We start from the raw sequence: 17,316 nt of genomic DNA, 5'->3' as shown, positions 1-17,316 counted from the left end.
AATCATGAGTGATATATTAAATTAGTCCATGCAACTAGTGGGGGTATCATCTAGTACGTGCAAACAATGTGCTAATACTTTCGTCGATCCGTAATCGACTTTCGAGCCCAAACTTATAAATCAAAGACCAATGCGTTCCAACAATAGCCACAAAGAGAGTTTCTATATTTTGATCGCAAAAATATAATGACAACTCCAACCATTCATGTATTCGACTTTCAACCGAAAATCGAGGCACACCAATAGAGTTTTAAATAGATTGACAAGTCAGGCCAAAATTTTACATATATGCTTTACGTTTTTCTAAAATGGTCCATCTCATGCTATGCTAGTATATAGTATATATGCTCAATCTAGTTAAGGCAAAGACTGATCTAATTCTAATCCTAGTCATATTGACTAAAAGAAAAGAAGCTATTGTACTTGCTCCATTGTTGTTATATTTTTAGAGGAGATAAACAAAATTTGCTCTATTTTTCATTGGACATGTTTTTTGGTCGCAAGCAAAATAGAAAAGAATCCATTCTTGGTTCAAAATGAGAGAGGAAATTGTCGATTTCCTTTTAAAAAACAATCTATTTTTTTGGGAAGTTCAAAGTTCTACTCTTATGTGTTCAATGTTGTTAAATGTACGGCAAAAAAGAATTAATAGCGCTTATTGAAGAAAGCATTGTTAAAGGTGTTATCTTTAACAACACTTATTGAAGCAAATGCGCTTAAATGTCATACTTCATATATTTAACAACACTTCTTCAATAAGCATTGTTAAAGGTGTTATTTTTAATTGCATTTATTGAAGAAAGCGTTGTTAAATGTGTTATCTTTAACTGCGCTAAGCAAGCGCGGTTAAATGTCATACTTCATATATTTAACAGCACTTCTTCAATAAGCGTTGTTAAAGGTGTTATCTTTAACACAACTTAGTGAAGAAAGCAATGTTAAAGGTGTTATCTTTAACAACACTTATTAGAGAAAGCGCTATTGTAGGTCATACTTCATATATTTAACGACACTTCTTTAATAAGCGATGTTAAATGTGTTATCTTTAACAACACTTACTGAATAAAGCTTTGTTAAACGCTTGTTTTAGTGAGCGATAATCTTTTCAAATTCAAAAACAAAACACCACACATAATACACATATCATTCAGTTTATTATTTCTCTTACTTTTATTTTTCTCCATAAGTTACATTTTTTTTCTCTTTTGTTTTTAGTTTCTCTCTTCAAATAAGTTATCGATTTTTGGTTTTTCTCTTTAAGCATATGGTAAATTGTTATTTTATTTTTAGCTCATTTATTTCTCTCTTCACTAATAGTGTGATCTTTATTTGTTATGAAGTTATGCAGTTATGGTGTTCTAAGTTTTTGGTCATGGTTCATAGATATATTGTCTTATTTAGAAAGTAGACATTTAACCGCGCTTGTTTCAGTGACCGCTATTAAATGTCTACTTTCTACCATGCTTCAAAAGCGTTGTTGAATATAACCTTATGTACTACCGCGCTCACGTAAAAATGTCCTAAAAGCGTTGTTAAATGACAATTTTAAGTGTTGTTGTTTTGCTATTATGGAGTAGTGTTCTTTTTTAACTAGTTCATATCACTTAACCTTGAGCTGGTGGTAGAAATTAGGTAAAACATTCCATAAGTTTCATTCTTATATCATGAGGCTTACAAATTCATTTATAAGGTTCATGTGGTAATAAAGAAAATGAAACATGGGAGACTTAAACTTCAAGTGATATTATGTTCAAAATGAAGGTTTTAAGGCATTAGAATTGTAGTTTTGAGATTTGTCTTGATCTTAGTAATCCCAGGTGCCCAACTCATCAAAACTTGTGCTCTTATAGGAGAAAACATGTAAAAGACACATGTTTGACCTTGTCACGTACATCTATAACAAAATTTATAAAAATACATTATTTGTAGAGATAAAATGAAAATGCAAAAATCTAAACGGAGAAGGGGAAGCATTAACAAGATTTAAGTGTGATAGGATTTGACAATGGTGTAGGAAAGGGGTGAGGGAGCGGAAACAGTAATGTGGGGAAGAGAAGAATGGTGTGGAAGAGAAAAGGAATAAGGGAGAAGCATTTTAAGGAAATGGCATTTTTTTGTTTTTTGATCTTAGAAAGTGTGGTTTAAAACTACGTCGCTTTTGAAACAAAAAAAGAAGTGATAATCAATGGAGACGAGGGTTGCACGAGTGGAAGTAGCTAAGCAAAGATGCAAGTGCGTCATTGACGCCATTCAATGGTTTCAAGTTATTGGAATCTTCAAGGGTAACCCTGTAATTGCTAATGAAGCTTTTCCTAATGGCAATTATGTCATCTACGACTTGAAGAGATCATCACCAGTCCCCAGAAACAATGTTTCTTTCTATCTCTGTCCAATTAAATCACACTAATTAATATAATTTTGTTTTTATAATTTTTTTATTTAATTGAATAATACTTTGTAATTGATGAAGACACAATTGGAGACACAATCCAGGACAAATGATCTCCATTCCATGGAACTATTGTGACTTTGCTGAGATATATTAGCTTCTATTTGTTTTAGTTTTAACTATTTCTATTTTTTGGTGTAAAATAGGAAGGAGGAAAGATGTGTGTCTCTATGATATAAGACTCTTTGTCTGTGGTAACTAAAGATGCTTTTATTACTATGGGGGTTGCAAACCATGGTTACAAGAAACTCCTAGATGAGTTTGTAGCATCCTATGTTGGGACAAAGATCTGATGTTTCAAATAATGTCTAAAATTATGTCGCAGATCAATAAAAAACATGTCATGTCAATTAAAAAATTAAATGTTTATTATTTTTCTTTTCATACCATCGTTCTAACACATGGTTTGAGACCCCATTTATTCTTGAAGTAGGGCTTTAGTTTCCTGTTACGAAGAAACAGAAGGTGACTAGATAAATGTTATTGCAAAATCTTACAGAGATGCATCTGTACTTGAAGTTAACTGTAATGTCCAAGATTCAACTATGGACTCTTCCCAATTAGGGCTTTCAGCAGAAAAACCTGAAACTCAGTTGAGGCTTTTCAAAGAGTGTCACTAGTGTGGGCTCTTCTTAACTCGGACTTGAAACTAGTCCGCAGTCTTCAGAAGAGAATACTCAAACAAACTTGAATGATACATGTGCCATTGTTATTATGGGAATGAAACTAAGCTACTTGAACACTAAAATTTCTCAATTCAGTTAATCTAGGGACCTTTTAGGAGAAAGTTATCTGGTAAATTTTAATAGGACAACTTTGATAGTTGTTTGTCCCATCAGTTGAACATCACTATGCAATATAGGAAGTGGTAGAATACCTTATAACCTCTCTCAAATAATTTGAAATCCTAATTACATTTTTTGCTATTAAAACGTAAAATATTCTCCTTAAATCCAAATTTAGATAATATGGTCTTTGAACAAAAGTTTTGAATTTGGGAGTCAATCAAATGGATCTCTCATTAACTACATGGACTTTAGACATTAATTTATTTTTTAAATTTAATTACTAAAACAAAATATTTTATTTTTTGTCTCACAAAAATTCATCTTGCTCCTACATATCCTTATATACAATAGATAAATCAGTGTTATGTGGTTTTTAGTAAAAAAAATATTTTGATTGAATTTTGTTTGACTCAAAAATATTAAAACATAATCATTTCAATTTAATGAAACTAATAGCACAAAGATGACGATAATCGTAGACCAACTTCCCTTGTTAGATAGGAAGTCAGAGATGATGTGAGAGAGAACTGATCTATAAAGGTTCCAATAAATTTGTAAACATTAAAAAGAAATAATTAATTATAAATGAATTTTTCCGTGTCTAGATTTTTGGCTATGCGACTTATTTAAAGTTGATAAATTCGTCATTTGAATGAGAGTTATGAGATTGGGAATCAAAATACAGATTAAAGAATGTGTTAACACTTTATTCGTCTATTAGTAAATGATACTATGCTAATTACATGAATTAAATATACCATTGATTTATTATTTTATGAAAAAAAACAAATTATTAGCAAACAAATATTTAATTTTTATTTATTGTCTCATAAGAGAAAATATTGCTCCTATATATCCACACATACACTAGGAAATCAATACAATGTAGTTTTAGGTTGTAAGAAATTTAATTTTATTTGTTTGGTTAAAAATTATAAATGGTCAATTAAATTTATCTGCTTCAAGAAGGTTGAAGCAACAGAAACTAATGTCAGAAGGGTGAAGCAACAAAAACTAATATCTACACTTCATTTCATGTCGAAGAGATATTTTAAAAAAAGTAGTGCAATTTTTATTTTGATTATTTTAAATGGGATATGTAATAGATAAAGAGAAATATTAAATTCAATGTTTAAATAAATGGAAAGTTATTATTAAAAATGAAATTAAACAAATAATAAAAGAAAAGAGAAGATGAAAAGAAAGTGCATACATGCACTTTGCATCAGAAAGGAGAAGAGCAACATAAATTTCTCTATGTATCACACATTAGAAAGAAAGAGATGAACAACACAATTTTCTCTAACATTTTCTTCTTTTGATTTTTTGTGTGTTTCTAGTATTTTTTGTTTTTTTAGATCACTTTTTCAATGTGTCCAATCCAATGTTGTGAAATCCGAGCCAGACATCAAACCGGAAGAGGTCATGTATTAGGTTTAACCAGTTAAGCTTTTCGGTCGGACCGAATGATTTCATATATAATTTATTATTTTTATCTATAAATATATAGTTATATATCAATACAAATTTTTTTATAATTAATAATTATATTGAAATAACATTTTTCCGCCTTTTTTGGATCAAAGTAAAACAAAACATTAGAGTAATGTTCTATTTTTTTTTTAAATTTTAAGTGAACCATCTGGTTCACTTCTCGGGTTATTGCGGTTCAACCGGGTTTAACATAGTTGGACCGGAATTTCTTTGGTTTAAAGCGGTCCAACCTCACACTCGGTTAAGACTACAAACCAGAGCCGTTATTCAGTTCAGTCAGTGGTCAAACTGGTCGGACCGCCCGGTCCGGTCTGGTTATCACAACACTGGTCCAATCCCCTAATTATAGTAGGAATCGTCATATATTCTATTTTAAATCAAATCTCTCATTTAATCCTATCAACTCAGATTTTTATTTGGAGAGAAAATCAGAATTTGGGAGGTAATTTGACTTTGAGGTTGTAACGGATAACTTTTGTCATTTAAATCATATTTTTCTATGAGTGGGAAATTTGATATTATATCATCCTCAATTTGTTTTTCAAAAAAAAAAACTTTCCATTTATTATTATTTTTAAACCAATTTTGATATGATGTCTTTGTTATATATTTTAATTTTTTCTTATTGTATTGTTAAAAGCATTTTTTTTTAAAATCAATTTTTGTTCTTTCAATTTAGTATAAAATTGGGTGTGCACTCGTTAATGACAAAGATATGATATTGGCAATAGATCAACTTCCCACTTTCACATAAAGTAGGAGACAACAAGAACCATAATCGAAGTATAAAAATTCCATTAAATCTATTATGATTTAAAAATAATTAATTAATTTTAAAATGAAATTAATAGGAAGTAGATTATGTTGGACATAGATCGATCTTCGACTTTCGACGGAATGTTAGAGACGTTAGGCAATATTGTGATAATTGGACTGGACCAGACGGTTCGACCATTTTGATTATTGGTCGAACTTGAAAATGACTCTAGTTTGTAGTCTTAACCGAGTGAGGGGTTAGACCGCTTTGAACCAGAGAAACTTCGGCCCAACCATGTTAAACTCTATTGAACCGCAATAACCTGGGAAGTGAACTGGACGGTTCACTTAAAATTTTAAAAAAGTAGAACACTGCTCTAATGTTTTGTTTTATCCGATCCAAAAAAGACGGAAAATTTTTATTTCAAAATAATTATTAATTATATAAAATATTGTATTTATATATAACTAATATTTATAGGTAAAAATGATAAATTATATATGAAATTATCTGGTCCAACTGAATGGTTTAATTGTTTAAGTCGGTTAAACCTAATAGGAGACCTCTTCTGATTTGACCTCCGGCTTGAGTTTCACAACATTGACGTCAGGAAACATAAACGAACTACAAAAATTTCATTAAATTAAATAATAAAATTATTTTTTCAACTTGATTATTTTCATTATGTAAATATCCCTTAATTTTTATTTTAAACTTTTTCATTTAATTATAGAAAATTATTCAAAACAAGAATTTTCATTATTTATTTCACTATTTTCTGAAAATGAGACATTTAATTATTATAATTACAATTTCCCTTTTACGGTGATTGATTTAATGAAAAAATTGAACATTTTTATATGCTTTAATTATAATAGTAATTATACATCCCATTTTTAGAGAAACAAAATTAGGTAAAAAATTCATTTTTCACAATATCATTCTATAATTAAATGAATTTTTTAATGAAATTTTAAATAATAAATATAACTATAGATGAAAAATGTTTTTTATTATTTAGTTTTATTTAATGGAATTTTTATATTCCCATTATGGTTCTCGTCTTATCATCTACCTACTGAAAGTGAAAAGCTAATCTATGACAAATATCATGTCAACATTATTAATTTCATTTAAAATTAGTTATTTCTCTTTTAATCAAAATAGACTTAGTGGAATATTTATTGTTTAGTTATAACTCACGTTGTCTTTAACTTTTTTATTAAAAGTGACAAGTTGATCTGCGACCAACATCGTATCTTTTGCTATTAACTATTTCCTTTTAATGTTTATAAATTTAATGAAAATTTTATTATTCAGTTTTAACTCACTTTATATCAAACTTCCTATCTAAAGTGGGAATCTAGTCTTTGACCAACGTCATTTCTCCACAATTAGTTCCATTAAATTGAACAAATAATATTTTTAATAGTTTTAAGTCAATTTGAATCAAAATTAGGATATTAATCTTTTATTGAGAATTACATATTTTGATTTTTTTATTGTACCTACCGATACGTAGAAGTAAGATGAACTCTTATTGTACACAAATAAAAAATAACTTTTTTTGTTTTAGTAATTAAATTTTAAAAATAAATTAAGGGTATAAAAGTTTATATAGTTAGCAAGGATATTGCTTTATTACGAACACACGAGGTATTAATATCTTTCATGATTCATAATCGACTCCTCAGCTCATAATTCTTGTTCAAAGACCATAATATCCAAATTGTGAATTAAAGAGAGTTATCTACTATTTAACTGTAAAAACGTAATAGTGACTACAAAATACCTGGGAGAAGTCGAAATTGCATTCTACATCTTCCTAAGTCATGAAATCAATGTTTAACCAAAAATTTGATCGCAACAGTCTTGTCTCGGGTATTAGTAATAGGGTTCAAAGAAACTTATGTCGAATCTAGATATTGAACTCAGGGATCTGTTTAAGGAAAATGTTGACTTTGTGGTTGGTCTAGTGAGTGATCTCATCAATATGTTTTCCACATACTTCTTTATCATCCAATTATTTGGGACATTCTCTTCTATATATATAATTATTATAATTATTGAGTATCACACCCCTATTTTTGTTAAATAATAGATGCATGATTAGTTGGAGTCGTCACCATTTGTTTGTAGTCAAAATGTACAAAATCTTCTTTATACCCATTTTAGGTTGCATTGGTCTTGACATTCGAAATTTGGACTTGAGATTGGTTACGGACCAAGGAATAATCATATCCAAATGTATTAGACGATACCCTCATAAATTATATGAACTAATTTAAAACGTAAAGTTATTTGATTATTTTATTTATGTATAAAAGAAAAACTATTTGTTTATTTTTTTGTCTCACAAAATTGTATCTTGCTCTTATGTATTCTTTTGATCAATAGTGAATCAAAACTACATATTTATTAGGTAGAAAATGTTTTGTTGGTAGGATATATTTTTATTTTAAGGTTGAGAAATAGGAAGCAGTGTTTAATTATAATATGTTTAATAAGGCATCTCAACTTAAATAGGTGAAAGCATAATTGTGATCACATTTCTTTTTTAGTTCCCGAAGTTTTTTAGATTACTATAATAAGGTCATGTAAAATGTTGGTTAATTATTTTGACAAGAGAGTGAAGTATAACCATATATCCGATATTATATCTCTAATTTAAATAGGTGGCAGATATGCAAAGATTTTAGTTGTATATATAAAACAGCATCATTTTGTTTCACCCATAACAAAATGGCAGCTAAAGGTGAGATTGTATCAATTGAAACCATTAAGCCATCCACTCCAACCCACGACCATCTGAGAGACCTCAAACTCTCTCTCCTTGATCAATTGCTTCCAAATCAAATATACATTCCCCTTCTCCTATGTTACTCACACCATGATATCAACAATGCTTTTGGGGGGACTAGTGATCATTTCTCAACCATATCTCAAAAGTTGAAGACTTCTTTATCACAAGCTCTCACTCTTTACTACCCATATTGTGGAAAACCAGTGAAAGACAATCTCTCAATAGAGTGCAATGATACGGGTGTGGTTTTCATTGAATCTAAAGTCAATGCAAAACTCTCAGACATTCTCAATAACCCTCTACTTGAACTGATGGTGAAAGATTTTCTCCCATTTGATCCATACAACTTTGATGCACCTGAGGCAAATTTGGCAGTTCAATTGAATCAATTCAGCTGTGGGGGTATAGCAATTGGTGTTTCCTTCAACCACAAGCTAGGTGATGCTATAACTTTAGGATGTTTTCTCAGAGCTTGGTCTTTACTTGCAAGAGGACAGGGTAGCTTAATGGTAGCACCTCAAATGGAAACATCTAATTTGTATTTCCCACCAAAGAACATAGAAAAGATCAATTTTCGTGACGTGATTTGCAAAGAAGAAATTGTAACAAAGAGATTCATGTTTAGTGGGACTAACCTCTCTAGGCTAAGAGACAAACTTAGCAGTTCCATTCAAAATCTCTCTCGTGTTGAGACCGTGACAGCACTCATTTGGAAATCAGCCCTGGAAGCAGCAGCAAAAACAAGTTCTAAGGAACAAATATTTCATGTAAGTTTACACAACTTCTAAGTATTTTTTTATGATCTTCTGAACAACAGCATATATAAACATAGATGTTTAGTATCAGGGACGGAGCTAGAAGTATAATTGTGCACCCACTATATTATGATTTTTTTTATATATGTTTTCAGTATAAAGATTTATACATAATCTTATTTCATATACAAGTTTATACATATATTCATATTAATATAGTATAATCTATTTTATTGTAGGTTATGATTCACTTTATTTACTTGTGGTTATATACTTGTATCGATTATTTACTTGCAGTTATATACTTGTATCGATTATATATGTTGGAAATATTTTTCTAATGAAAATCACATACTTAACTAATAAATTGAATTTTTCTACTAGTACTAGTACCTTTGTATTAATAACATTATCTTAAAGTATGTATGTCCTCAACTCAATCACCTCAGCTCTCATTTGGGGGCATGATATTTTCACACTAGTTAACAAAAACATTTACATTGCTAACAATTATTTTTTCAACACTTTAGGCTTCTAAGGTGTGTCACGTGGTGAACATTCGAGGCCGAGTGGTCCCACCATTACCCGAGGTTACGAGAGGAAATTTGTTTGTACAGTCACTATCTCCAAAACTGGAATTGAAAGGAGAGGTAGGGTTGCATGATTTTGCAGAAATGGCCAGAAAAGCTGTGAGAAGTGTTGATAAAGATTATGTAAGCAAAATCATAGGTGATGGAATCCTTGAGGTCATAGAAGAAATGATAGCAAACAAAGAAGAAGGTGTTCCAGTTTATACGTTTAGCAGTGTGATAGGAATGGATTGCTATGAAAATGATTTTGGATGGGGAAAACCAACATGGGTTGGTACTGTGGGTGGAAGACCTATGAAAAATGCAGTAATTCTCTTTCCCACTAGAGATGGGAAAGGAACAGAAGCATGGATAACACTCTCTAAAGTTGACATGGTTGAATTTGAGCGCAATCCAGAACTTATCCACTATACTTCAGTTAATTGTTAGAATATGAGTTATATGCTTCATATACGAATGATGAATAGCTTTTGCTGTTTTCTATGTTGGTATTTTGTGATACTTTTTGAGATGCTACTTCTCATATTAAAATAATAGAACTCATATGATCTTATTGAACTGTTTGTTGGCTGTTTGAGGTAGATAAAATAGAATTAAAACCTTTGTGGGAACTGCACCTTGAACAACAACCTTATACTGCACCTTTTTGGAATGTGTTGCATATAAGTGGACTCTCTAAGAAAATGATTTCAATCCTTAATAAAAATATTTTGGTGTTACATGTCAATATTTCTAACTAGTATATAACTTTTCAATATTGAATGGTAGTTGAACCTAGTACTCATATTGTACCTTTTAATAATGAATAGAGATCACATATCCTCATTTATATCCTAATTTCTTTTCTCAGTCAAATGAAAAAATGTCACTTAATTAAAGAGAAAATATCTAAAAACACAAATTAACATTTTTATATTACTTAGAGAAAGTTGATTGACTAGGAACATAAACATTTTGGGACACCTGATTCTTGTTCTTTCAGAATGTGTTGAATGTCAATGTAGCAGGGTAGGCGCATAGTGTTATCTTGTGCCCATACCCAAATCTTTTCCGAGTATTAGTACGGGTAGCAGGTATTTGGAGTTACTTAACAAGTTTTCAAGTTTAATTTTATATTTATATTGTTGTGCTTTGGTTTTTGGCTTCACGACTTTCTAGGGTCTCGCTATATTTTTTATAGTAAAAAATGTAGAAAAACATTTTAGTCAAATTACATTGGAATTTGGATTTTGATATCCGAACTCGAGATTCAGTTATGGAGTATGGTATGTATTAGCATCATATCTGTATGTTCTAAAATGATATCCTCACTAAATTGCATATTTTATACCTTCAAGTTATTTGGTTATTTAATAATTATTGAGAGTGATAAAATTTATTTGTTTTTTTGTTGCTATGCTTCTATAAGCAATAAGGAATAAATGCTACATAGTAATTAAGAAAATTTGTTTATTGGTTAAGTGAATTTAATTAGGAGCAGAAGTGGTATAGTACAACCTTCCAAATGACGAATTGAGGGAAAGAAGTCAACATTGACCACCATTCCTCCATCATTCATTTAATTAGTCATTCTTATATATTTTTTAAGAGAAAATATTTATTTAGTATTAAATAGAGAAATGTGATTTTTATTGTTTTTGTTGTTAATTGTTAATTTAATTAATAGAAATTAAATCAAATGAATAGAAGTATTACAACATGACCTTATCAAAAATAATATTAGGATGAGAAGTGATAGTATGACTCTCCCTTATCTTAATTAATCCTAAAAAATTATATTTAGTAAATGATTATGATCAAACTTTTCGTAAAATATTTTTTTTCCAGAGCAAATAATTTGGTTAATTGTCTTTTTTAATTTTTAATTATAGTAAAAGTTTGTGATGATTTTTACTGATGACGCATTTTATTTAGTTATGGAAAAGATTCCTTATTTAGTAATAATATTTAGTTGCGGGAGAAAGACTTTTGTAGAGAGGAAATCATATATAGACAACTATTTAATCTTGGCAACACTTTAATATTTTAACTCTAATTAAATTTAATCTTAAATCATACTATCAAAAATTATAAAATGTATTTGTCTTTAAATATGACGTGTTATATGTGTTTCTATACAAGTTTTTCTCTGATAAACTATATCCAATCAATGTGGTGCGTTACGGTTGGTCAATGATTTGTTGCAGACAAGGACGCATTTTGCACTGTTATTGGTTCTTCTCGGTTGGCGGTTGTCACGTGCAGAGGCTACATTCATCAAACATTGATTGTGTGATGATGCTCAATGGTGCAATGATGGTGTCGGACGATAATAAATGGCTAATTATAGTGGCACCTGAATAATTGAACTGAAATAAAAATAATCTATTAACTATACACCAAAATAAACTTTTTCCACATCATCACTTATCATATATTATTTACTCATTAATTTTTTTTCCTATAAGATTTCATGCCATATTATGTACCTACACAATACATAATTATATTTTTACAATGTATACTTTAACAACCTATTAACTATATAATAAAAAAAACTTCTTCTACATCATTATTTGTCACGTGTCACTTCCTCCTTAATTTTTCCCCTACTTAAAGGTTTCATGGTACTATTATCTAGTACCCATACTACATAATCAAATTTTTACAAAAGGTTCCATGATATTACTATGTATCTACCCACACTACATAATCATATTTTTACAATGTATATTTTAATAATCTATTAACTATATAATAAAATAAACTTCTTCCACATCATCGCTTGTCACATGCCACTTCCTCCTTAATTCCCCTGTAGAATGTTTCATTGTACTACTATCTACTTGAAAGTGCAAAGTGTCAAGGATAGCACTAGCAATGCTTTGCCTATGTTTTGATGAAGACAATGTTCTATTAAAGCTTGAAGATGACTCAATAATCAACATGCCTAAAACACATTTGGTCATATCTAGACTAGGATATAAATAGAGTCATTATTCTAAGTAGTCTGGGATGTGTGTCATAGTAAGTGAGTATAGGTGAGGTGAACCTAGGTGCAAGTCTCTCAAGCCATTTTAATTGTCATATCACATCCATGAGACATATCATCTAATTAATTGTATGTTTATGCATTTATCATACATGTTATATGTGCATATTAGGCATAATATAATTGATAAAACATGTATAGGAGTTAAGCATAACATACGAGAAGTTTAACTTTTGAACCACGTATCTTAATATGCTAGTTAATCGATTAACGTGGTGACTTAATCGATTAACTCAACTGTTTTTCTGTTATATTAGTGTTTCTGTTACAACTGGTTTCTGTTTCAGTTCGTTGCACTGGTTAATCGATTAACGGGTTGCCTTAATCGATTAACAAGTATGTTTTGTGTTATAACTGATTTCTGTTTTAACCGTTTAACTGATTGCAACGAATCTAACGGTAAAAACTGCCTAGTATAAATTGAGGCAACTTCCAAAAAATTGAAGCATTGCATTCCATTGTATAGGATTGACTTTAGAGAGCATATTTCATTTTGTATTCTATTTTTGCAAGAGAGTTGCATGTGTGAGAAAGAGAGATACCATGCTTAATTGATTTTTGATTTGCATACTATTTTTCACATTCTTATGCTCATCCTTATCTTGCTCACATGTTCATGCATTATTTGTAAAGATTGTTAGAGAGATATAATTGATAACTGTTTTTGATTAACTGGCATGTTCTTGCTGTCTTGAGTGATTTGTGAGTAGGTTAGTCTTAAGGTCTTTTACTTGTAATATTTCAAGCATTATTGTGCTTATAATACCTTGTTGTTTTAATTTGCTTTTGTGTATTTTGGATTGATCTCTTGGTGTCGTATCACCACAGAGATTGGGATTCTTCACCAAGACTAGGAGGTCTTGATTTAAGAACAAGAATCTTGGATGGAGCTGTTTCGCGAGAAAGGTTTTCTCAGGCGATAGGTAAAGTCAAACCAAGGGTTTAGGTGTTCAAGATTTCAAGAAAGAAGCATCCTATGTTTTTGTAAATTGAATTGGTGTGTGTGATCATACGTATATTCAATATTGTGAAGAAGAAAATCTCCCAAGATCAGAAGGGGAGGCCTAGATGTAGTTTGCAGTGGATCGCAAATGAACCAGGATAAAAATCCACCTTTGCACGCTGTTTTCTCCTTAAACCTTCTTTACTTTTTTTGTTGTTTCAATTTGATTTAAAAGCTGATATTTTGCATAATTGTTCACTATCATATGCTTATTAATAATGCTTAATAATATCTGTTTTATCTCTGTTCAATTGATTTTAAATAACTGTACAATTTGCTTCTCTGATCATTCTGTTCTGTGCATGTGTTAATCGATTAAGACTAGGTGTTAATCGATTAACTAGGCTATTTCCAGAATTGGGTTTTGGTGCAAGAAGCGGTGATTGATAATCGCTACACCTATTCAACCCCCCCTTCTAGGTGTTCCTATGCCACTGATACCTAACAAGTCATATCAGAACTAGTATGACGTGCTAGCTCAACCGTATCTGCGTGATCCTTAGGGAATTTAAATGGGTTCCACCAATCCATTTGGCGGTGATGGCGCATCCATTAACCTCCTCCCATATTTAGTGGCGAGGGTTACGCCTACTGGAAAGTCCGAATGAAGATCTTCATAGAGGCTATTGATTCAAACATTTGGGAATCCGTAATCAGTGGTCCATTTGTCCCATTTCACTTAGTGGATGGCGAACCGAAAGAAAAGCCCAAAAGCTTATGGACCGATGAGAAGCGCAAGAAGGTCTAGTTGAACCTTCGCGCCAAAAATATAATTACCTCGGCCCTATCTTACGATGAATTCTTTCGGGTGTCTCAATGTCAAAGTGCCAAGGAAATGTGAGACACTTTACAAGTGACTCACGAGGGCACTAGCGAGGTCAAGCGTGCTAGGCTAAACGCGCTGACACATGAATACAAATTATTTCGTATGTTGCCGAGTGAATCGAATGGTGACATGCAAAAACGATTCACTCACATTATTAATCATCTTATTGCTCTAGATAAAATGTTTACTAGAGGAGAACTCACTAATAAAGTTTTACGTTGTCTTGACAGGAGATGACAACCTAAAGTGATGGCAATCATGGAGGCCAAGGATCTAGATTCCATGCCTTTGGCAACACTATTCGGAAAGCTTGAAGAGCATGAGATGGAGCTTGGGCCTCTGACCATGCATGAAGAGTCTGATCGGAAAAGGAAAGGAATATCTCTTAAAGCTACAACATCACAACCTACTGAAGAGATGGATAATGACGACTCTGACTCGGACATTGATGAAGAAACACTAAACCTTCTAGTGCAAAATTTTGGAAAGTTTCTAAAGAAGAAAGGAGGATTTAGGCGATTTCAAAAGAAAGAAGCGCGAGAATTAACAAGAAAGGCAAGAACAAGGAGCGCTTCACTTTCCATGAATGTGGTAAGTCGGGTCACATGAAGTTTCAGTGTCCTACTTACTTCAAAAAGGTTGATTCAGAGAAGAGCACTCCCCGAGACTTCAAATCAAAAAAGGCATACATTGTTTGGGATGTACTGGAGGAAGAAGCAACATCAAGCACCTCGGATGAAGAGGAGACCGCAAAGCTGTGCCTAATGACCATAACAGACGAGGCTTGCAGATCAGGTAGTAAGGATGCTATAAATGAGGTATATTCTAACACATGATCCTCTTCTTTTGATTCTCCCTCATATGATATTTTATATGATGCTTATGTTGATAGAAAAAGAATAATTTGGCTAAATGATCAGAAAATAATTCAATTACAAAAAGAATTAGATGAGCTAAAATTAGAAAATGGAACTTTAGATCTAATTTTTTCTTGTACTTCATGCGACTACTCTAAAAATAATTTATGTCAAACAACTACTTGTGAATCTTGCGAGGACTTGAAAAACGAGAATTTTAAACTAAATGAAAAACTCGCAAAACTTACAAATAGTAAACACCAATTAGACACTCTGCTTGGTAAAACAAGAAACGTTGGTGACCACACTGGATTAGGGTATGCTCCCCTATCCCATAGAAATAGACCATATAGTAAACCTCTAACTCGTCCATATAAAAAGTCTAATAAGAAAAGTAGAGTCACTACATGTTTCTATTGTGGCACATATGACCGCACCTCTCACTCCTGCTACATCAGGAGATATGGGATACCCAATGGTGTTTACGCCTGGGTAAGAAAGGGAGATAACTACCTTGTTACTAACAGAAAAGGACCCAACATAATTTGGGCACCTGAAACTAGCAGGTGATATATTTTGCAGGTATGTCTCCGAACACATGGGCAAAACTGGTATCTTGATAGCGGCTGTTCGAGACATATGACTGGAGACAAGTCAAAATTCCTAGACTTGTCATTAAAAGAAAAGGGTTTCATCACTTATGGAGACAACAATAAAGGAAGAATCTTAGGCACCAGAAAGGTAATCTGTTGAGCATAAGCCAACTATGCGACAAAGGTAATCGTGTGTCATTTGATTCTGATTGTTGTATAATTCGGGACGTATTATATAATAATGTAAAAAAATTCGGATATCATGTAAATAATATTTATATGGTTAATCTGGAGGATGTCACTTCCTTGTTTTCAAAATGTTTTATTTCAAAAGAAGATGAATCTGGCTTTAGCATAAACGAGTTGCTCACATTCATGTGAAGCATTTAGAAAAATTATCTAAAAATAATTTGGTTATCGGTCTTCCAAAACTCGATTTTAAAACTAGGATTCTTGTGACATGTGTCAAAAATGCAAACAAGTAAAGAATTCCTTTAATAAAAAGAATGTGATATCCACTACTACACCTTTGGAGCTTCTCCACATGGACTTTTTTGGACCGTCGCAAATTATGAGTTTTGGTGGAAGTTATTACGCTTTGGTAATTGTTGATGATTTCTCTAGATTCACATGGACTTTGTTTTTAACGTCTAAGAGCGATGCTTATAAATCTTTTAAATATCTAGTCGAACAAATCCAAAACCAGTCTAACCTGAAAATTATTTACATATGATCTGACCATGGCGGAGAATTTGAAAATCATAAATTTAATAAGTTTTGTAATAAGCATGTCATCATGCATCAGTTCTCAGCTCCCCGTACCCCTCAACAAAATGGATTTGTTGAGAGGAAAAAGAGAGTTCTAGAGGAACTCGCGAGGACCATGCTAAATGAGAGCAAGGCTCCAAAATATTTCTGGGCTGATGCAGTTCACACTACCTGCTATGTAATTAATCGAATACTACTCAGAGCCTACTTTTTCGAAAACACCTTATGAAATTCTTAAAGGTTGAAAACCGAATATTTCTCATCTTTATGCACGCGGGTGCAAATGTTTTATTTTAAATAACGGAAAAAGATCTTTAGGAAAATTTGACTCGAAGGCTGATGAGGGCATATTCTTAGGATATTCATTATATAGGAAGGCTTTTCATGTTCAATAAATATACCATGCAAGTAGAAGAATCTATTCATGTTCATTTTGACGAATCTTCTCCAAAAGAGAAGAGAAAGGTCTTTTCTGATGACATTTCAGGTACACTAGAAGAAATGCAATCCAAGGACATGAATCAAATCCAACAAGAAGACGCTGAGCAAATAGTAGAAGAAGAACATCAGGACATGTCTATTGCGTGGAAAACCAAAAAGGA

At 31.6% G+C, this 17,316-nt stretch overlaps 1 protein-coding gene across 1 annotated transcript; it reads left to right on the top strand.

Annotated features, from left to right (window-relative positions):
- Positions 8,231 to 10,082, top strand: LOC109353916 (vinorine synthase-like). The gene is made up of 2 exons (XM_019596272.1): positions 8,231 to 9,058; positions 9,577 to 10,082. The coding sequence occupies exons 1-2, from the start codon at positions 8,231 to 8,233 to the stop codon at positions 10,063 to 10,065; spliced, it is 1,317 nt and encodes a 438-aa protein (XP_019451817.1). The 3' UTR covers positions 10,066 to 10,082.

Source organism: Lupinus angustifolius, chromosome LG08, assembly GCF_001865875.1.
Source record: "Lupinus angustifolius cultivar Tanjil chromosome LG08, LupAngTanjil_v1.0, whole genome shotgun sequence".
Classification (NCBI taxonomy): Eukaryota; Viridiplantae; Streptophyta; class Magnoliopsida; order Fabales; family Fabaceae; genus Lupinus; species Lupinus angustifolius.
This window is presented reverse-complemented; position numbering and strand designations above follow the sequence as displayed.

Coding starts and splice junctions, on each gene's coding strand:
- LOC109353916 (XM_019596272.1), top strand. CDS start 8,231: ATGGCAGCTAAAGGTGAGATTGTATCAATTGAAACCATTAAGCCATCC. Junction 9,059..9,576: donor CTAAGGAACAAATATTTCAT/GTAAGTTTACAC, acceptor TCAACACTTTAG/GCTTCTAAGGTGTGTCACGT.